This window comes from Mus musculus, chromosome 4 (assembly GCF_000001635.26).
Source record: "Mus musculus strain C57BL/6J chromosome 4, GRCm38.p6 C57BL/6J".
Lineage (NCBI taxonomy): Eukaryota > Metazoa > Chordata > Mammalia > Rodentia > Muridae > Mus > Mus musculus.
Window position 1 is genome coordinate 48,176,846 of NC_000070.6, and position 21,521 is coordinate 48,198,366.

At 41.3% G+C, this 21,521-nt stretch overlaps 2 protein-coding genes across 6 annotated transcripts in view; one reads left to right on the forward strand and one right to left on the reverse strand.

Moving 5' to 3' along the window:
- The window catches only part of Stx17 (syntaxin 17), a 61,602-nt gene extending 51,940 nt beyond the window's left edge, over positions 1–9,662 (forward strand). For all 4 annotated transcript variants that reach the window (XM_006538208.2, NM_026343.2, XM_011250090.3 and 1 more), the window contains exons 7-8: positions 3,825–3,911; positions 4,654–9,662. In XM_006538208.2, the coding sequence (XP_006538271.1) occupies positions 3,825–3,911; positions 4,654–4,893 (327 nt within the window). In that variant the 3' untranslated portion in view covers positions 4,894–9,662. The remainder of the gene's footprint in view (positions 1–3,824; positions 3,912–4,653) is intronic.
- Positions 9,663–13,865: 4,203 nt separating this feature from the next.
- The window catches only part of Erp44 (endoplasmic reticulum protein 44), an 88,925-nt gene continuing 81,269 nt past the window's right edge, over positions 13,866–21,521 (reverse strand). For both annotated transcript variants that reach the window (NM_001355184.1, NM_029572.3), the window contains 2 exons: positions 19,958–20,060; positions 13,866–17,864 (listed from right to left, as the gene is read on the reverse strand). In NM_001355184.1, the coding sequence (NP_001342113.1) occupies positions 17,763–17,864; positions 19,958–20,060 (205 nt within the window). In that variant the 3' untranslated portion in view covers positions 13,866–17,762. The remainder of the gene's footprint in view (positions 17,865–19,957; positions 20,061–21,521) is intronic.

Genomic DNA, 21,521 nt, shown 5'->3' on the forward strand with positions numbered 1-21,521 from the left:
GTAGTGGATTCAGTTAGATTCACTCTTGGATAACTGCTGTGAGCGTTAGCACATGGTATTTGACATCAGAAAGCTTTGCATGCCTGATGGGAGGCCTTCCTCAGATGGCATCCTTCATCTTCTCACTCCCATCTGCCTCAGCTGGTCCTGCAACCTTGGTTTGGCTCTTTACCTTAGTCCCCAGCATCATTCCCTTCAAAGGTCCAGTACTGAGTTCGTTCAGTCCCCTCCCACTGCAGTGTCCTGCTTTTTTACCCTGTTTAGGCCAAGATAACTGCAGTCTGCTGGTGTGTCACATTTCTCTTTTCTTCTAGGCTTTTCTGTCTCTGTGATTGCTTATGATTATAGCTGGAACTTAGGGAGGAGTAAAGGGAAATATCTGCATTAGGGCATTGCCCTAAACTCATAGCTTTCCAAGCTCACTAATAAGACTGTTCAATAACCTCTCTAAGGAAGAGCTCTGTTGTAAATGGATTTGAGGATGAATTTGTTGAGTGAATTATTGTTGTTTGATATAATAACATGAAATATTGTTTGATGTTGGGCTGACAAGTACCCACAGTAATCATTCAGGAGAAAGTGATCTCTCATTAGTTTTTGATTCATATATCCAATTTGCATTCTTCTCAGCAAGTATTAACTTAATAATTCACATTTTCTCCGAGTCTTAGGTGGTCCTAAAACTGCTTATACAGATTTAGCTATTTTCAGGACAACAGGGCAATCTAATCCAGTATTTCTTAAAATGAAATTCATAGGCATATTTTTCAAGTTTTGAGAATTTTTCTTCTATAAAATTTGATGTGTATATTAGTTTGATAAACACTGTAGTGTGCTTTATACATAGCTTAGTTCATTGATAAAGGGATGGTGAAAACACTTCTAAGTGCCAAAGAGTAAAATGCCACTCAGGGGAGATGGTGAAGACTATCCAGTGTGGGAAGTCTAGGTAGATGAAGACAAACTTAGACAAGTCAAAAGCAAGGAGTCCTTGATCCACTACTGCTGGGAGAAGCCTGGTTTCATAAGACTGTGGTAGGTTATACATGTGCAGCTAGCTTGGCCAGGTGTAAAGAGTTAAGAACTCAGTTTTAAATATAGTGTAGTTTGTTATTCTGATTGTGATTGTCAGCTAACTACAATCATAGATATCACCAAGCCCTCTTTATTGGTGGGGTAGAATCTGAAGATACAGAGAGTTGGAGGATTGAAGCCAAACTAAAGGAAAGAAGCAGCTAGTTCTGTACAATTGAGAGAAGCCTGTTGATCCCAGGGAAGGGCTTTCTGCCCTCTGCCTTACTCCATCCCCATGTCTAAGCAAGCTTCCCAATGTCTGTAGTACCCGCAGATGTGGTCTACTGCCCTAGGACAGATGGGTTCATCTTGGGCTGGTAGTTGCATGATGTTGAAATAATGAAATAATCTTAGGATGCGCGTTTTACTGGTAGTCCTTAATCTAATTATTCCAAAGGAATTTTGTAGGGAGAAAATTCGTTATTTTACTATTCTACATTAAACTTTAAAAGTCACTGTGATGGTTTAAATGATAATGTCCCCAATAGACTTATATATTTGAATGCTCATTAATCAGGGAGTGGAACTCTTTGAAAGGATTAGAAGGATTAGGAGGTATAGTCTTGTTGGAGGAAGTGTATCACTGCAAGTAGGTTTTAAGGTGTCAAAAGCCCATGCCAGGCCCATTCTCTGTCTTTTGGCAATACATATTAATCAAGATGTAACTCTTAGCTAATTATGCAGCACCATGCGTGTCATTATGCTCCCTGTCACCTTATGCTCCCTGTCACCATGCTTACTGCCATGGATTATAGACTAAGCCCCTGAAAGTGTGCAAGCCCCCAGTTAAATGTTTTCCTATATAAGAGTTTCCTGGGTCATGGTGTCTCTTCACAGCAACAGAACAATGACTGAGATAGTCATAGTGTTACAGTATCCAAAGTTTTAGGTAGGGGCACAGAAAATATATCTTCCTGATGTCTTCCGGTCACTTGGAGTGTGGATATAGCAATAGCCCTAGCAGACTCCTCCCTCAGCCTGAGGGGGAGGAGCTAGTTATGCTCTACCTTAGCCTGTGAAGATGTAAAAGTTGATAGGGTTTTACTGCCAGTGGTTTATCTGCTAGCATAGATTGTTGCAGGCAAGAGTGGAAGCCTCGGTGTATCCCAGACAGAAGTAATGCTAAGGCGTCAGGAGTCCAGGCTAGTTGGGTACGATTGGGGCTGGAACTTTTGCTTCTGTGGCTAAGAAGAATGCTGACTTAAAGAAACTTGGCTATCATAAAAATTAAAATCCGGGGTGGGTGGGTATGGGGGACTTTTGGTATAGCATTGGAAATGTAAATGAGCTAAATACCTAATAAAAAAATGGGAAAAAAAATAAAATCCACACATCTATTATCTGAGAACAAGATCATAGGAACCAAAGCTCACTAAACTTTTTTACTGGAAATATAAGAGTTATCACTTCCTTGGGAAAACCAGGATGGGTGTTTCTGTTCTCCCACTGTGCTTTGCGGATTTGTATCTTCCTTTTAACTCTCTGAAGTAGAAGCACCTTTGTCCTCGTGAAGTAGATGTAAGTGCTTGGCTCAAGGGCATACTAGGGCAGTGCTGGCATTTGAAACAGAATATCCAAACCTATTTTTTTGTGCCAGTCTTATTATGGATAATAGTGACCTTCAAAGTGTGTAAAATGGGAGGCTGCAGAGATGGCTCAGCAGTTAAGAGTGTGTACTGCTCTTGTAGGAGACCTGAATTTGGTTCCCAGCACCCATAGCTGGTGGCTCACAGCCTCTTGTAACTCCAGCTCCAGGAGATCTTATACCCACTTCTGGATTACACATACACAGCTAAATATGTGTGTGTGTGTATATTCATATATATACATGTGTGTATGTATGCATGTATGTATATAACTAAATAAGTTGATCTTGATGAGATTCTGTCTCTAGGGTAAGGACAGAGTGCTTGTGACTGAGGTGTCTGTGCAGAGCTCAGTAGCCACTCATGAGTGCCACTGAGGTGGTTTTACACACTAGAGAGGAGAATGGCAGGCCCCAGCCATTCCATTCATCCATCAGAGATCCCAGGCATCATGGCTGCTGCTGTCTCGGAGCAGGTGTTGCTGTTTTAGCTACCTAAAACAGCTGTATTATTATTGTTGATCGAAAATATTTTAACTTGGACTATATTTTATTTAGTAAAATTCAAGACCTAGATTCCTTCATTGCTCCCTATTCCAATCAAAAGTGCAAAGATTTCATGCTGGAGTCCACTGAACTGTAGTCTCATTCTTACAAAAACAAAAACAACAACAACAAGAAACCAATTTGTAATTTTGGATCAAGGGCATTTTATTCCTAAGGTGAATATCCAAAGAAGACAAGTTATGGACTTTTTGTTATTGTTTGAATTTGTTTTCCTATTTTTTTTTATTTTTTATTTTTATTTTTTGTTATCAAGCCCAACTTGACATGTAAATGTTTAAATGCTTATTTGGATTTTTTTCCTCCTACAACGTAGGTTCATTTGGAGAATAACATGTTTGTATGTTTGAATGAATTCCTGTGTGAGGTGCTCTTTGCTCTGAAGGTGCCTCCCTTTTATTACCTAATCATTAAGTCCCCCTCTTTTTTCCTGAAAGTGAATTTGTACTTTCGACATGGTTTATCAGATGCTATTAATGAACCACTATTAAGACTGCAAGGCTGCAGTCCCCGGGGCCTGATTACAGGAATTAAAATAGTGTGTGTTGGCTTCCCACTGCTCCCCAGCAGGACCCCTCACTCATAATTCCTTTGCATCTAGTCTCAGCAGGAGAAGATTGACAGCATTGCAGACCATGTCAACAGTGCCGCTGTGAATGTTGAAGAGGGAACCAAAAACTTGCAGAAGGTAAGATTCCGCTCCTGCTGGCAAATCAATGGTACTCCGGCTCCCAGGAATCTCTAGTATTAACCCAATTGATCTGCTCTCTTCAGTGTTGAGGGAACCAGCAATTAAGGAAATAAGGAAGAAATGACACATAGGTAGTGTAAGAAATCAATGGCTGTAATATTTTACTCCCAGATTCATTCTATCATGAGAGAATTTTTTTCTCAAAAGAGAGTGAACTGTGGCTTCACTCTGGGGGATTTAGTTGTCTGAAGGAATATCTGCAGTGGCCTAGGGAGAAGAGAGAGCAGTCCATTAATCCAGGCAGAAGCAAAGCCCGAGCCTGCTGCAGCACTGGAGGAGTGGGAGCGTCTATTATCCATCTGATGGGACTCTCAGCCCAGGTGCCCACTGTGGAGCAGCCTCTGTGCTGAGCCACAGCTTTGCTGGGAGCCAGTGGCTGCTGGAGGAGCTGTTTAAACAAGCCAGCCAGATAGAGGATTGAGTAGTTTGCATGTAAAATCATTTTGTATAGTCCAATCTGGAGCACACCTCCTGCCTCCTTCAGGTCTGTGGTCTGGAGCAATGGCAGTACCTGTGGAATACATTCACACACACACCCCTCCAAGAATAATCTCTGAGGTTAATTATGAACGTAGAGTTAAAGAGGCATTGCCAGGAGTAATGAGAGGAAAACGCACATCACCACAGGCAGATTTTTCTCAACTCAATTTCTAAATTGAATCTTTTTTTTTTTTTACAGGCTGCAAAATACAAGCTGGCAGCTCTGCCTGTGGCAGGTGCACTCATCGGAGGAGTGGTAGGGGGTCCCATCGGCCTCCTCGCAGGCTTCAAAGTGGCAGGAATTGCAGCTGCACTTGGTGGTGGGGTGTTAGGCTTCACAGGTGGAAAATTGATACAAAGAAGGAAACAGAAAATGATGGAGAAGCTCACTTCCAGCTGTCCAGATCTCCCTAGCCAAAGTGACAAAAAACGCAGTTAAAGCCCAAGCTTCCAGCTGCTGCTGTGCACCGAGCTAAGGAGCAGTTGCTGTTGCTGGAAGTGTTAGGAAGTGGCTCTCCCTGTCCATGCAGTGTTGAACCACCATGAGTGGATGTGTTTGTTAGCTGGGTGTTAATGGAGATTTTAGAGGTGGAGGAGCCTGGCCAGAGGGTGTCTGTCAGGTCAAGTTTAAAGACTGCCAAAGAGCAAAGGTTAGGCCTGGAAATGTGAAAACTGGATCCATAACTAAGGATCTAAGAAGTGTAGACATGTAGTGGACACCTGAGGTCAGTGTATTTGTCAATTATTTCTTCCTATAGGGAGGAACAGAATTCGAGTTCAGGAGTCTCTGTCAGGTAGGGATGTTGCCGCTCAACAGGGGGCACGGGTGAACTACTTGTGGACTTGAGGGCTGTTGTACTTAGACCCATCTGTATTTTCTGGGGAAGGAAATTAACACTATAAAATAGAAAGAGAAGCCCATTTTCTCTTTACAGTTTCTTCATTGTGACATGGGTGTTTTTTCTGAAGTCTTTCCTGCCTCTCCAGATAAGGAGCACAAAACCTCAATGCTAGACCTACTAAACCAGCCACCAAGCCCATTTCCAGCTGGTGATTCAGATAACTGTCTATTCTACTCTTCTGATTCCTACCCATGTTATAAGGATTTTCCTCATAATCTGCCTTTTTATATAGTTTTCCACTTCTAGCTACCCCTACCTGTAATCTCTACAATCTCTTTAGTTGAAAAAAGAAAATTTAAATATTTCCAACGTTATTTAGGTTAAGGGGAGTGAGTACAAGATCATATCACAGGGCACTTTAGAAGGGGCTGGCATACCTGCTGCCTCCAGGGATTGCCGCCCCTCAGTCTTCTTGGGCGTCCAAGAAGGAGCTTTCTACCTCACATCTGTCACTGCTGCCCTTTCCCAGGCCGTCTCCCCTCCTGCCGCTGTCCTCGCAGTGGTCACGCTTAACCTCTCTCACATTCTAGATGGGAAAACTCATGATTCAGACCCAAGGAAAGATCTGTGGTGCTAACCCAACAGTTGGCATGCACAGCAGGCATGTCCACTTCAACTCCGTGTCTCTCTCAAAACAGAAAGGTTTGAGATTCAGAAGAAAGGAATAGGAAGAAGCCACTGGTCCCGCAACTCTCATCTCTTCCTGAGAAGAGTGCACCAGCAGCCAGAGCACAGGGTCAGGGGCCGAAGGGTTACCTCTTAGCTTCTTTTAAGTGCTGAGTTGATGTTTGGCCTCTGTGGGTTGCTACCTTTCCCTCTGTGTTATAACTTCCTTCCTTCCCTTCAATGCTTTGTGAGTCTTACCAGTGCATCCCTATGAAACAAAGAACTACACCGTATTAAAAGATCGGAAAGTATTGAGTATTTATTTCTTATCCGCTGTCTTAAGACTTTAATAACAAACAAAATTTGAATAATTTTCGGATCCTGAAATATTGCCAAACACACTGGGCATTAAGTAATTACTTTTATTGTCATCCTTTGTTCTCTGGTTCTTGCTGCTCCTTTAAGATAGCATGTCAAACCTGAGCAGGGGGCATTCAGAATGCATCCAGATTTTACTTCAAATAAGATTCCTTTTTGTTTTGTTTTATTTTTCAAGATGTTTTCTCTGTATAGTCCTGACCTAGCTGTCCTGGAACTCTCTCTGTAGACCAGGCTGGCCTTGAACTCAGAGATCCATCTGTCTCTGCCTCCGGAGTGCTGGGATTAAAGGTGTGTTGCCATACCCAGCTAAAACAAGATTCTTGAACTTTGGCCCCGGGGAAATTCCGATACAGCCAGTCCATCCTGATTAGCTAGTATTGTGAGGATAAGAAGTGTTGTTTAATTCTTTAGTCTCCCATGGTCTACTTCATCTTCCTCATTACTTAATACTCAATTCCATGAATCCCCAAAGTGCCATCAGTAAGTGCCATAACAGCCTCAGCACATGGAAGCCAAAGAAACAGGGCTGAGGCTTGGATATGAAGCTCGCACCCTTGGGACCGCGCATCTTCGCTGAGCCAGTGTGGGAATGTGGGAACCATCGGCATGTTAATGAACCATCAGTATTGGGCTTTTGACTCTAGCCACCGTAATGGTTAAGGAAGTTACAGTCCTCTTTAAAATTTCATTATACTTTAAAGTTATTGAGAAATTGTTTTTCATTTCTCCACAATAGAATCCAATAGCCAACTTTTTGTGGAAATTTCTTAGAAGTGTTTAATCAACTATAAATGATATAAAAGTACTTAAACGTATAAATTAGTCAATATGACACAGAAATGATCTTAAAATTGAATTTAATATGCCCCATAGTGTCTAGTTAAATTTATCATCTCTATGATTTATGTCTTATTTTTATTTCAACTAGTTAAAAAGAATCATTTTAATGTCTTAAAATTTGTAGAGACTTCATATTAGTATAGGCAGTCCCCCTAAAGACTTTTTGATGTTATAATCTGATAATTCCTCTGAAATTTTGATGTAGCCCACAGTAAAAAACGTATTAGGATTGAACGTGTATCCATGAAAAATGTTTACCATTGTGTGCAGTACATTCTGATGTTCTGTTTCTTCAACATGCTAACTTCAACCCACAAAACCAGTCTCAGTCTACAAATGGATTACCACCCTCAGTTTTCAGAAAACACCCTTCCCTAAGGAAGAACTGGTGTTTCCCAAGCAGTTTGCCAGTTATTTATGGAAAGGGTAACCGGGCCTCAGAGGAATTAAGTAATTTGCAGTCTTTCCATTCATTCCAAGGGCAGGAAGCCTGGATGGAATGGGTTCTGCTGAGCCACACTCTGCCATGCTGTGCTGCCTCCCTGAAGCTCAGAGACTTGTAAGGCCAGCAGGGGACAACCCATGCTGTCCGTTTACTTCTTTGTCTTCTGGCCTCATCGGGTGTCCACAGCCTGTTCTTAATTGTGGCCATGCATAGAACACAGAGCTTAAGTATAAAATGAACACTGCTATCCCACCCTATCCTCTACACATTGGTTCATATCATAGGCTATGATCACTGTTCAAAATGTTTTATATAATTAAAAGTAAACACTACTTTTAAACAAATCTCTCATAGCATTTAGAATCAATTAATCATTATGCTTTAAATGATGCCCCCGGGAAGCCAGGCACAAACGGTGGGGGGCAGGCAATAGCCTATTTCTGAACATCTGCTTTTGGATTGCCATCAAAAACAAAATTGCATGTTAAATAAGAAAAGCCACATCCAGTGTGTCGGCCTCAGACTGGTTTCCCATACCTTGTGACCCAATTCTCTCCCCATCTCAATTCTGTGTCTTCTGTTGGCTTACTCCTACCTCACACACAGGAGCCTAGAATGAAGCATACTGAAGCTGCCTAGAACTCGCCAGACCTCTGGAGCACGGACTGGGGTTTACCCGAAACTCCTACCTAGCCACAGCTGTCCTGCCTGTCCACCTTCCGTGTTCATGTCTTCTGCAGAGTGAGGACTGGAAGCTGGTAACACCTACTGATAACAAGAAGTTTGGAAACACAACTACAAATCTCTAGCACACAGTATTTCCTTCCAGTAAAAGTCCAGAAGCCAAACCTTTTGAGTTGTTAGAAAACAAAGGCATTTCTCAAGAATGCCTCAGAAGCCCTTCACTGATCACATGGCCTCTGGAGAGAGGAGTGAAAGCCTGGAGCAAGACCCTCCTGGGCAAGCCACACCTTACCATCCTAGAGAAGAATGCTACTGTTGCTCCCAGGTGTTTACACATGTCTGGTGACATCCCCAAAGTTGCCTGAGGCCTAGCAAGTGCTTCCCCTCTGGCTTCAGATTCTTTTTGTATGTGGAGTTGTGTTGTTTCTGTTTTCTGAAATCAGGTTTTACTGGAAGCCCAGGCTCGTTTTGAACTTGCAATCCTCCTGCTGGGATTACGCACATCCAACTCTGTTTTGTAACTGCTATTAACACGTATTCCTAATGAGTGGTTCTGTTTGTATTCACCAGTTGGCACCATTTCACATAAGAACTTGAGTGTTAATAATAATAAAAGAACTATGTATCTACATTGCTACCTTCAAAGATACTAACTTGTGACAAAAAATATTTGTGCAATATTAACCCAACAAATATATTGGAATAAAAACAAAAAAGTGTCAAAGGCAAATAATTTGCCCAAGATCACAAAGCTACTTTGTATCTAAGATCTAAGAGAATGATTTGGGGTGTGTGTGGGGGGGGGATCCTCCATGCGTGTCTATTAAGGTTTGGTTAGGCCATGTCAAGTTGCCTGATGAAGCTTGCACTCTCTCAGCTCAACTTCAATGGTCTAAATCAGGCAAAATGGAAAGAAATGTAAGAATATAAATTCATCTAAAAAGAAGCAATTAGATGCAGTTTCTTAGCTTTCCAAGCAGTGCCAGTGCCTTGGCAGCCAAAGCACGAGGATCCCTGCAACAGCAAGGGAAGGCCTATGGGCTCCTGTGAGCACTCTTGTTTGAGCAGGACACACAATAGTTTGCTTTTTGCATACACATCTCAAACATTTGAGATATTCCTCTTAGTGTTAATTACTGAATTGTGTTACTGAGTTTCATCAGCTAAACCCCTAAAAGGAGTTTTCCACATTATTGAACCCTAGCTGTGGCAAGGTAAGGACAAGGAAAGGTTAAACGGTGGGGACTTGTGCAAAACTCAATCCTTTCTGCATTTGTTTGCTGTTATGTTGCTGAGTGATGCTTGAATAAGGAAATATGCAATAAAATTCACCCATTTGACAAACATAAACTGAATTCCTGTTGTATATTGAGTGCTAGTGTCATATATAGAAACAGACCTGTAGAATGTATCATAAGCTGTGGAGTTACCCAAAGCCAGTAAGACGCCACAAAGCATGGTAAGTACCAGGAAGAGGGTGGAAAAGTATCAGAGACCTCGATGAAGGAATAACTAGAAATGAATAAGGAGGCTTTGCAGAGCCTGGTGTTTGAGCACTAGGTAAGAAAGAATATGCTTGATGGAAAAGGGGCTATAATCTTCAAGTGAGTAAGGATTCACATGAAGCAAAATGGCATGGGAAAAAAGGCATTAATGAGAAAAACTGATGTACGACTTAATGAACTTGGTTGGGGGAAACAGACAAGAGTGGGTATATTTATTTAAAATACAGTAATTCTTTGTTTAAAGCAGTGCTTTCAACCTTCCTAATGCTGGGACCCTTTAACATAGTTCCTCTTGTCGTAGTGACTTTCAATCCTACATTTTTTTTCATTGCTACTTCGTAACTGTAAATTTTGCTCCTATTATGAATCATTGTAGATATTTCCTGTTGGTCTTAGGCGACCCCTGTGAGAAGGTTTTCCAATCCCCAAAGGAGTCATGACCCGTAGGTTGAGGACAATAGTTTAAAGGAACTGATGGTGTTTTGCATCAACCTGGACTGTTGAAACACTGAGTTGTTCATTTTCCCATTGTTGCCAAAAATAGTCTTCATACTTGCTGAAGCTTTGGCGTATTTAACGCAGCTGTCTTCTTTTCTCACCTCTAATTTGTGAGATCCCTCTGTTCAATTACTGAGTGCCTATTTTGTGATTACTCATCCCATAAACATGTATTGGAAACCCACTGAGAAAAGACATATACAATTTACCTTTTAGTGTCCAGGACTCTACAGTCCAGTTTGCCATGGTCATGTTTCCCAACCAATGCTGTTCATTGGCTCTCATTTTTCTACCTTCACCTGTGGGTGGTTCCTCAGGGTTGAAAGTTTCTCCTTAATGGTAGTAAGACCTCTCCAACTAGACTGAAAGCTTCATACGGGATGTGACCAGGCATCTGTTGTTGCTGTTTGTTGTCGATTGCTGTCTGTTTTTTCTGCCCCTTCAAAAGGGATGCCTGTATGCAGGTAAGGTCAGGTGAAATCTTAATAGTTAGATGAAGCTAGAGCCTGTGACTGGGTAGTGGAAGAGAAGGAAGAGCTGAAAGTTTTAGAGACCCAGGTGGGAGGGAGGCAAGATGGAGCCTGTAGGAGAGGACGATGGGCTGGAATCACATGGTTCTAGGAGCCATACGCAACTGGGGATTTCACAGATGGACTATTGAGAAATGTAGGGCACATTTGTCCAATCTAGGTGTACAGCTTGTATTTGTATCAGTTGAGTTTTGAGTTCTTTATGTGGGCATTTGGGGGTTGAAGGTTTACTGTTATAAATCTGGCTGTAAATTACAAGCTTCTGGAGTTTTCATATTATAAGGTTATGGGGATTTGTGCGAGCAGCAGCCGGTTTTCTGCAGGCTAGCCACAAGGGGTGGACGATCTGGGAAGTGCTAGGGCAGCCGGCTAGCCTCAGGAACCACGGGGACCGGGCAAGAATGCCACTGCCAGAGTGTAGCCAGACACAGTGTGCATTGTTTTTTATAATTACATGCTATAGTTATTGTTTTTAAATAAAATAATAACGAATTTTATTTTATTGGCATGGAACAGTGATGAGAAAACTGAACAGTTGAGCTATAGCATTTAAGTCCTAATTTTGGAGGTGTTAGGACATAGCAAATCTTTGTGCACTGCCCATGTTTGCCATGGAATGCAAAATTCAAGACAAGAGATCTAGAAAATACACTGAGAACTTGAATGTCATGAAGATTCCAGAATCTGGAGGTGAGGACATTTCTCTTTGGCAAATTAAAAGTCTTGATCTGGAAGATCGAGGATCTCTGTCACAGCAAAACTCCCAGGGGAGTCTTTTTTTTCTTTTAACCTCCTGTTTTACAGTTAGATTTGAAGGATTAGTAGGGTCTACATGAGTTACTTTTCTTGTTGCTGAGACAAATAAAAGCATTTAAGGAGACAAGGGTTTATTTTGCCTCTGACTCAGGAGTTTGAGGCAGCTATTGGCACTACATCTGGAGTTGGGAAGTGGTGACAACTGTGCTCAGCTTTCTCCTCTTCATGTAGTCTGGGACTCCAGCCCATGGAAAGGTGCAGCACAAACCAACCTAACCTAGAGATCCCCTCAGGCATGCCCAGAAGCTCGGCTTGGCTCTTTGGTGATTCTAGATCTTGTCAAGTTGGCAGTACTAATCTGAACTCCAATGATTCACAACATGTTTTTTAAAAGACATAGTTGTTCAGAAAGGGCTGACTGATAGATGCCCGATGGTCATTTATCTTTGAGAATGATACGCAAACACAAAAATGTACTTAGAAAATGTCTGTTTAGGAACAGAGAGATGATCTCAGATCTTCATTTACAGTATTATTCTGCAAAATTGTTACTTATGCTCCTGTCCAGTCTCAAATGACCAGGGGCTATCTTCCTTTGAGTCTTATAGGATTTCTGACATGGCTTGTCTTAAATCAGAATATCAGGCTCATGATGCACCGCCCCCCCCCCCCCCCTTTCCTGTGTGTCACTAGGGATGCCATGTTTCACTCTCCTTCCTGGGTAGTGATTTTAGAAAAAGACAAAACAAAAACAAAACACCAATCTTCCAAAATAAGTTTATTGCTACCCAGGTAAGTTTACCATAGGTCACCAAGAGTAGACATACCACTTTTTCACATCTCTCCTCATTAGTAAAATTCACAGGGCCTAACACATAAGGGCATATGGGTGACCTTGACTATAAGTGGATGGATTAGAAGAAACAACAGGTCAGTAAATACCTGGCAATATTACCAGTATAATAAGAAATGGTCAACAGCTTCTGTTAATACCAGTTTCCCTGGAGAAAAGGACCCTCATATAGGTAGGTGTGAGTGTGCCTTTCTATGCCTGGTCTAAGGTGGCTCTTGGTCATAACCATCTTTTTGCTATTTTGTCCCTTAACTTTTAGCTCCATAATGGAAGTGAGTAGTTTGTTGAATGTCTATCTATCTTTAGTCTGGAAACCATATGCTTACTGAATGATAAACTATGGCGCTTTATAACCATTCACAGCATTTGTCATTATTGCCTTACAGATGGTTGACTAAACTGGAGTCAGATCTTACAGAAAATGTGTGGTTAGGCAAAAATTCCCAGTATCCAAGACTGATGTCAAAGACAGCAACTGTTCTGAGAGTTACACATCTCTAGCCCAATTGGCACTGTGAATCTTTAATTTTTCGTAGTCTTTGGAGCTCAAGGCTGCCTTAGCAGGTAGAACTAAAGATGATGGATTCATTTGTTGGATATTTGTAACTGACAAAATCAGGTAACAGATATGCAGATTTGCTATCAGAATCCATTCCAGTTATAGGGACAATTTCTTGTCCTAACTCCTTTGTTCACTTACTTGCTCTGTACTTTAGCTTTTCTGTTTCTCATCAGAGACTTGCTGAGTTCTAGTGTATCACATAGCTGGAACAGAAAGATGGCACTCCTACTTCCCATATAACCTGTATGCACATGGAAATAGGGGAAATACATATGTACTCCCAGCTGTGGATAACCTAGACTACACAAGACTGCAAATACAGGGGATGTGTTTTAGCTTGTTTCCTATTGCTGTGACAAAACCCAAGTAAAAGCAATTTGGGGAGAGAAGGGTTTATGTATTTTAGCTTATAGCTTACAGTCTGGTAGAGGTGTTGTCTCAGTTAAAGTTCCTCTTCCCAGATGACTCTAACTTGGGTAAACAGACTAAGCAGGACAAGGGGACACTTGTCCTACACTTTGAATAATGGAATTTGCTAGACAAGGTGGGGGTGAGACTTTAGAGAAGCAACTTGAAGCAGCATGATTCCAGAGTCCAGCTGCCCACTGTCTAAGGACTCTCTTGTCATGGCCAGTGTTCTAGAGAACACTTGGACACAAGTGAGGGCAGAGTTTGAGTTTTCTACACATGAACACACACGTCCCCATCCTGAACCAAATGAAGCAAATTGTCAGGATCTGAAAAATACCATTAAACCTGGAAAAGCTAGAGGCTCTGATCACTAAGATTCTAGGTAAAACAGTCATAAAACAGTATTTATGCAATTAGTAAAAATGCTCAAATATAAAATATTTTGCAAATATAATTTTATTACTTGGAAATACATACAAAATTTCAAACACAGCTAGAAAAGTTGCTAAGCAGAGGTCCTACCCAGGCTGTTTAATGAATATGTAACTCCGTTACTGGCAGCAGTCCGCAGCTCCAGTCCTGGAACAGCTGATCCTCGGGCTCTCATCTGCTTAAAGCAACCTAAATCTCCTCCAGCACAGACCATGGGCATTGCACGTTCTTCACAAGACTTTATTCAGCAGCATAGCTAACTGCCATTAGCACAATCATTCTGAAACTGGAACACTGTGCCCCATTAACCATATATCCTCCATGGTTTCCCGGGCTGACCCAACAGTTGCAACAAAAAGCACTGCCATGTGATACAGAGTATGGGCTGAACAGCTTTAATAATTTAAGGGGGCCAAGTTTTGTGTTTGCTTGTGTGGTATACATGGGTTCTAAATTTCATGTCATTTTACTTTTGGCTTAGCAGACAGTGTCGAAGGAAAAATAGCGAGTTACTCTGGTTTTCCCGCTTTATCAATCCATTCCCCATTCCTTTTCCTTGGTGCATTTTTTTAAAGGAAGCCAAATCAGCACTCTCTCTTGAGTCCATTCTAAGCATTCCCATTTCAAACACAGTTTTCCTTTTCTTTTTTAATGTACATTTGGTGTTTGGCCTACATGTATATCTGTGTAAGGGAATCCGATCCACTGGAACTTGACTTAGAAACAGTTATGAATTGCCATGTGGGTGCTGAGATTTGAACCTGATCCTCTGGAAGAGTAGCCAATGCTCTTAACCACTGAGCCATCTCTCCAGCCCCCCATACACTGTTTTGTATTGCATACTTCCTGTTAACTTTTTTCATGCCAGTTTCCACAAGATCCCTGGCAAACTGGCTTCATCAGTGAGCTCTCTGTGAGACACTTCAGATGTTTATTCTCTACCTTATGCATTCATGTAAATGTTTTAGATACATGTCATGCCTGAGTGTGTGCCACAGAACAGTGGATGTCTTGCTTCCTCATGCTGGCAGAGGAGCAAGAAGTCTCTCTAGCTTCTGGTCCTTAGTTATTCAAGCATTCTTCAGGGCAATTGGGCAGCCTCTCTAGCTACAGCAGAGGAGCCTGAGGCTCAGCACAGACTGAGTGAGGTAACCTCTGTTGCACTGACAAGGTTCTGCTGAACTCTTAAGTCTGAGACCTGCTTCTAAGTACCATCCTCAGGACCTGCAAAACAGTGTAAATCCCTTCCTTGGTATCCTGAGCCTCCAGTGAGTTGGTCTTTCTACGAGTACGCCTTCCTAGTGCATCATGGAGCTTACTACCTTCATTCAGATTATCATATCCACACCAAATCCTATCTCTTTTCAGGTGTTCATCTTTTAAAACCTCAGCAGAATTTTCTCCATGAGATTTTTGGGACCCTGTGTTTCTATGCCAAGCACATTAGCTCTATTTCCTCTATGTTTAATCTGGAATCGCTTGTTACAGTGGTGTTCTACAAGGTCATTGACCTAACAAATTATAAGCAACTCTAGGTAAAAAGTTACAGCACCAAGAACGTTACTGTGAGTAGCTGTCAACTGATATTTGCTCCCTGATGGCTTCCTCCAGTTCTAATTCAGCCCCTGGTATACAGACAACATCAACACTTCAAATAAACAGACTGCTCTCAGACCCCCATTTTCTCTAAGAAAGTCTTTTGTTTTTGAGACAGGGTCTTACGATGCAGCCCTGGCTGTCCTGGAACTCGGAGATCCCTCTGCTTCTGTCTTCTGAGTGCTGAGGTTAAAGGTGTATACCACCACCATGCCAGGCTAAAAGCAGTCTTGATACTTGGGTTTTAAAACATTTTACTGTCCTCTTTTCTTGGAGTGCCCTTGAGCTTGTCAAGAACTTTTTATAAACTGGCATCAAGTCCTACAGAGCGCTAAGCACTTTCAATGGCAGAAACACAACTCGAGGCCACTCTGTTTCTGATTCTTTCAATGAACACGTGAAGATGACCACTTAAGTATTTAAGCTGGTGGGCACTACAGACACACGGCTCAGCATCACTGTTCTGAATGGCTTCATCACCCAGAGAAGGCATTAGCAGGCTACAGCCCAAGTTCCGATCTGCAGGAAAGCTACGTAACACATTACATCTTTCACTTTACAGCATGTCTGTCATTTTAGACCACATTGAAGATGTGTCCCTTTGGCCTTTTTTCTAATAACTGTTTTCAGTTAGTTGTCTGCAGCCCAGTATTTGAGTGGTATCTTTTATTATTTTTCAAGCCTAATTATAGGATTACAAATTTATTTCAGCTGATTTTTTTTTTTGGCACTGTTTTTGACCTTGTATGCGCGCGTGCTGTGTAACTGTGAGTTTTCATCTGGAGCCTCTCAGATTTGGTCATGAAAACAAAAACTGTGACCATATTCAAGACTCTGACTAAAAGCAATGAAGTGGCAGAATGGAGCCTGGCTTCTAGAAAGTTCTGTCCTAGTTCTCCACAAACAATCTGGTGAGACATTCTAAACAAGCCCCTTATCACCTCATTAATACTCATTATTCTGAATAAAACTACAGAAACTATGGACAAAATCATGCATAATTAAGAACTGGAAGCTGATAGTTATTAAATATCCATTATAAATATTCATTTTATTTTAAAAGGATTGAAGGGTGTTACATATATTACACACTACATATAATGGCACATGTCAATCTTTTAAGCTTAAAAATATTATCTCCCCAAACTGGGACTGACTTATCCCAAGGATAAATGACCTTGGCCTATAGCACCACACCCAGGCCCTGAGGAGAGCCAATTTAGAGCCTGCCTGACCTCTGGCACTGGGATTCCTGATATAACGTGAAGAGTCTTCTCCCTCTGCTCCTATCTCTGGCATCAGCAAGGCCTGGCAGGGACCTTCTGACTGCCCACTGCAGGCGTGGGGAACCAGGGAAGCGAGGGGAACGCCCTCTAACAATCCTAGACAGTTGATGACAGAAGAATGTAAAACGCTTGTTCCTCAACATCTTTGCTTTTGATCTACAGAACAATAACAAAACTACAAAAGACAGGAGGGGACTTACAATAATTGAAATACAGTTTTTCTTTGAAAATGAAAATTTCTAGACAGAGAAAGCCTTAAAATGTCTAGTTTAACGCTGGTAACCTGCTCCACCAGGGTCCCTGCTTTCCTGATTTCAGGGTTAATTCATTCAAAGTTTTAAATGCCATCCATATGCTGTTGTCTCAGACAGACATATAGAAATTTAGTAATACTTCCATTTCTTTGCCAAATGCTCTGGCTTATGGCTCTCCTCCTCTTCATAGTATGTTTAAGTTACACATTAGGAATCCAAGAAGAACCACTATGGAACCCTCATAAGCAATGCCCAACCAATCAGTACAACACAGTACACAGTGTGAAATTTTTAATTTATTTCCCTCCCAAGCCCCTAGAATATATATCCCCTTAGCTTTTAGAAATGTGATAATAAAAATACCAATAGATTTTGACCATATGCAAAGAAAAGAAGAAAGAAAAAGCAGATAGCACACAGGGAGCAGGCCGATTCTCTTGCCTGTGCAGTGGCAGTGTAAGTTAACGGCGTGCTTCCGGCAATGCCACCTTCCGCTTGCATGATAAAGACTGTCCAGGACAGATTTAAAGTGGAGACAGGCCTCTGGTTTTTATTTTGTTCTTTAAAACCCTAGCAGATTTTGTAAAAAAGAGGCTGTATTAAATGACAATGCAATTGAGTCAGGGGGAGGAAAAAAATTAAAAACCCAAAACTTCTTTCAGTTTATTCAAAATAAAAATACACATAGAATTATGAAAATATAGGTTCACTATTTCCACCACGTAAGCCTCTGCTGGTGTGGAAAGGCTTGCAGTATTCTTGAGTTTTTACAGCTCATCTCGATCCCTCAATAAAGTATACCTATACTCGCTGGGCGCCAGCTTCTGGAAGGAGCTCTCTGGAGGACTGCTCGCTACATCCTGGTCTTGCTACAAAAGAAGAAAAGAATCTTGATACCAAAATATCTTATGGAGTTATCATACATTACTATTACGTAACTGGCAGTGGCCTTATAATTACTTATTTACTAGTAAATAAAAAGGGAAAAGTATATGTCAAGGTGAAGAGATTATCTTGTTTCTTCAAACATCCCTGAACTCACTGTCCAGGCAGGGCATGGCTGCCACAGCAGCACTGACTCTGGGCCTGTCAGAGTTACTGAGGCTATGTGGAAGGAAGCAACACTAAACACCCTTGCCTCCTAGAGAACCCCATAGAGACAGCACAACGTAGCTTGGTCCTAACCCTTCACTTTTACAAGTGACTGCTAAGAGGGACTGCCTTGATATTAGTCACCCTACTCTGTTAATGAAGCGGATCTCTATCAACTATCTCAGTGCCAGAACTCAGTAAAACCTGGCTGAGATGAGGAAAACACTGCTGTAATGAACTTTGGTAACACTTATGCGCCAACAAGAGACAAACACACGGTGAAACTCTACAGATGTCCGTGAGTTCTGAAGGAAAGGCAGCATGGCCTGCACTCTATTCCCACACTGCAGGCGTCTCAAAGGCAAGCTCACCTGTACTCCATAACAGTCCTACAGTGGACGGGACATGTGCACACGGGACACTAACACATACGAGCGTGTGCCCAGGAGAACAGAAGGTAGCAGGCGCCTTGGCCTATTGGACTTTGTCGGGCTTCACGTCCTCAGAAAGTTACTTTCTGTTCAGATACATGCTCAAGCTGAAATGGTATTACTATAAACATGTACCTGTTACCCAGTTGGCTTAGTACAAAAATGTGGATAAATAAAATATATGGAGTCTACTGTCTAAGGGAGAAAGTAAAACAAATCAGGACACTATAATACAGTAAACTAGGGTTTTTTTCTCCTGATTGTATAAAGCAGTGGTTCTCAGCTTGGGGGTTTTAACCACTCTGAGGGTTTAACGACCCTTTCACAGGAGTCACCTATGATCATCTGCATATCAGATATTTACATTAAAGTTAGTAACAGTAGCAAAATTACAGTTATAAAGTAGCAACAGAAATCATTTTATGGTTGGGGTTATCACAACATGAGGAACTGTATTAGGGGTTGAAGTATTAGGAAGGTTGCGAGCCACTGATTACTGAACAGCTCTGTGTGCTGAAGAAAAACAATTACCTATGGAATGCTGTCATTAGAGAGTTCCCCCACTTTAATAGTAGCTTAACAATCATTTCTCAAATAAAGTACATTATCAGATTCTCAAGAGAACTCTTGACTTTGAACCTAATCTGACTTCCAAATAAGGCAAGGAAAAATTCAGTTTCTCTTTTTCTTTCATAAATAGAAGTTCTTTGGACAAAGCAGTAGGCTGAAATCCTAGTATATAAAACAAGAAGGGGTTTAATGTGTACCATCTCCCTCTTAGTTTCATGATCACAGACTTTACAAATAATAACTCATCAAGATGCAAATTTAGGACTCTTTCTTAGAGCAGAGACATAGAAAGCCCGTCTGTCTGTCCTTCTGAGAATCTATCTGTAGAACAACATGCCACCTGAGAATTTACATGTGAGTAAAAGCTAGTTTAAAATACTGATAAATACTTGTCAAACATTCAGCTATCCACTGGGAAAGCTGTCCTGAGCCCTGTGTTTGAACACTATCAACAGTGCGACTATGAAGGCCCTTAGCATGGATGGACAAGGTGACAGAGCAGTGCTTTAGGACAGCGAGGGCACGGATTCAGCAGCAAAAGCAAGCTTGAACGGGAGTCCACTGATCTGCTTTCTCAACTACTTTCCCAAATCCTATGTTCTCACTTCTCTATTTAACCCTGTATAGCTACGCCCCACAGCGTCATACCCAGTCACCCCAGTTTAGATGATGAGAAACCAGACACAGCACTTTACAGCTTTTCTGGAGACCTGGCATTTTAAGAAGTAACTTTAAAGGCGCATAACCTAAATGTGTCTTAGTCAGCTCCAAATTTCTTCAGAGAGGTATCAGGAGCCGCAACTCTAGCTCAAGTCCCCTCTGAGGCGGTCTCCACAGAAGAGTCCCCACTGGCAACACAGGAGTCCTACCTCTCCTGGGGCTGTGTCAGTCGGGTCAGGTCCGTGATGGAATTCTCTGTGTAATTTTCCAGAATGTAGGTCAAATACAAACTGCTTGAGTTTTCCAGGAATTCTAAAACCAAGAGCAAACAATTATTTAGCTCCAACTGCCCAAACAGGCTGACCTCTACTTTACTAACTTGATAGTGCTGTAAAGAAATATTTCATTATAATCCTACCAATCCTACCATGGCTATTACAGGCAACTAGATACACCTTTTGTGTTCTAACTTTTTAGGTTACATTTTATGTTGAGAACCTACATGTACATACTGATACTAGTGGCTGGCTAGTATCTGAGAGCCAGAAAAGGCACTGTATCCCCTGGAACTAGAGTTACAGACAGTAGGAGGAGACAGGTAGGTGCTGGGAACCAGAACTAGTTTCTCTGAAAGAGCAGCAAGGACTCTTAACTGCTGAACTATTTCCTCAGCACCAATGTTCTAATTATTGCACGTGCTTCATTGAAATTTTTCTATAATTACCACTAACAGAGGTAATACTATCAAGATGCTGTATCCCAAATATATTTTATTATCTTTATTGGTAGATACTTAAATAGTGTGTGTGTGTGTGTGTGTGTGTGTGTGTGTATGTGTGTGTGTGTGTGTGTGTGTGTGTGTGTGTCTGTAATGATTCATATGTTTTTACTGGCACACACATACACATAAAACAAAAAACTTAAATCCTAGAAAAAACACACTAAAAATGTTGAGGTTCAAAGGGGAAAATATTAGAGGAAATTACTTAAAAATATTCAGTTTTAGAACTAGCCCCACTGAGTGTCTCACAGCATTTGAATCCAGCAAGAGCCTGTGGATTCTCAAAAGCTCTGGGAGTCCAGTCCTCTCCCGAGGTGGTCCAGACTATGCTGAGCAGCACACTTACAAAGTAGGTTTCTCTAGAATCATTTCCTTGAGTTGTAGCCACTAAAATGGAAACAAATGATACCTACAAGTCTAATCAATTTTTTGCTATCCATAGATTTGCATTCTAAAGTCGTCAACATGATTTAAGAAAAAAAATGAAGTTGATTTGCCAATTTGATAAGTAATAACTGAATTTTAATTTTAATTTCTTGAGAAATTGAATGTTTTCCTTTGCCTACCTTTTACAGAGATTATTATATACTTCAAACAGAAAACCGTTGTTTTTTTAATATATTACAAAAATGAGATGCACTTCTAGGTGAAGAGATGGCTCATCGGTTAAGAGCATTGTCTGAAGCTCTTTCAGAGGTACTGAGTTCAATTCCTAGCAACCACATGGTGGCTCATACTAGGATGTGATGCCCTCTTCTGGCATGCAGGCATATATGCAGATAGAGCACACATATATTTGGAAACAAACAAACGAATGAACAAACAAACAAACAAGAAAAAAAGATTCAAAAATGGACTTCCATACATATTTTAGTTCCTTGGGTACAACAGCCTGGCTTTTACATATTCTTGTTTTTATTCTGTTTTCATAGGCAAGAACAGCTACTCTGTGTAAATATTACCAGTTCCTAGTTTTTCCTTTTTAAATTCTA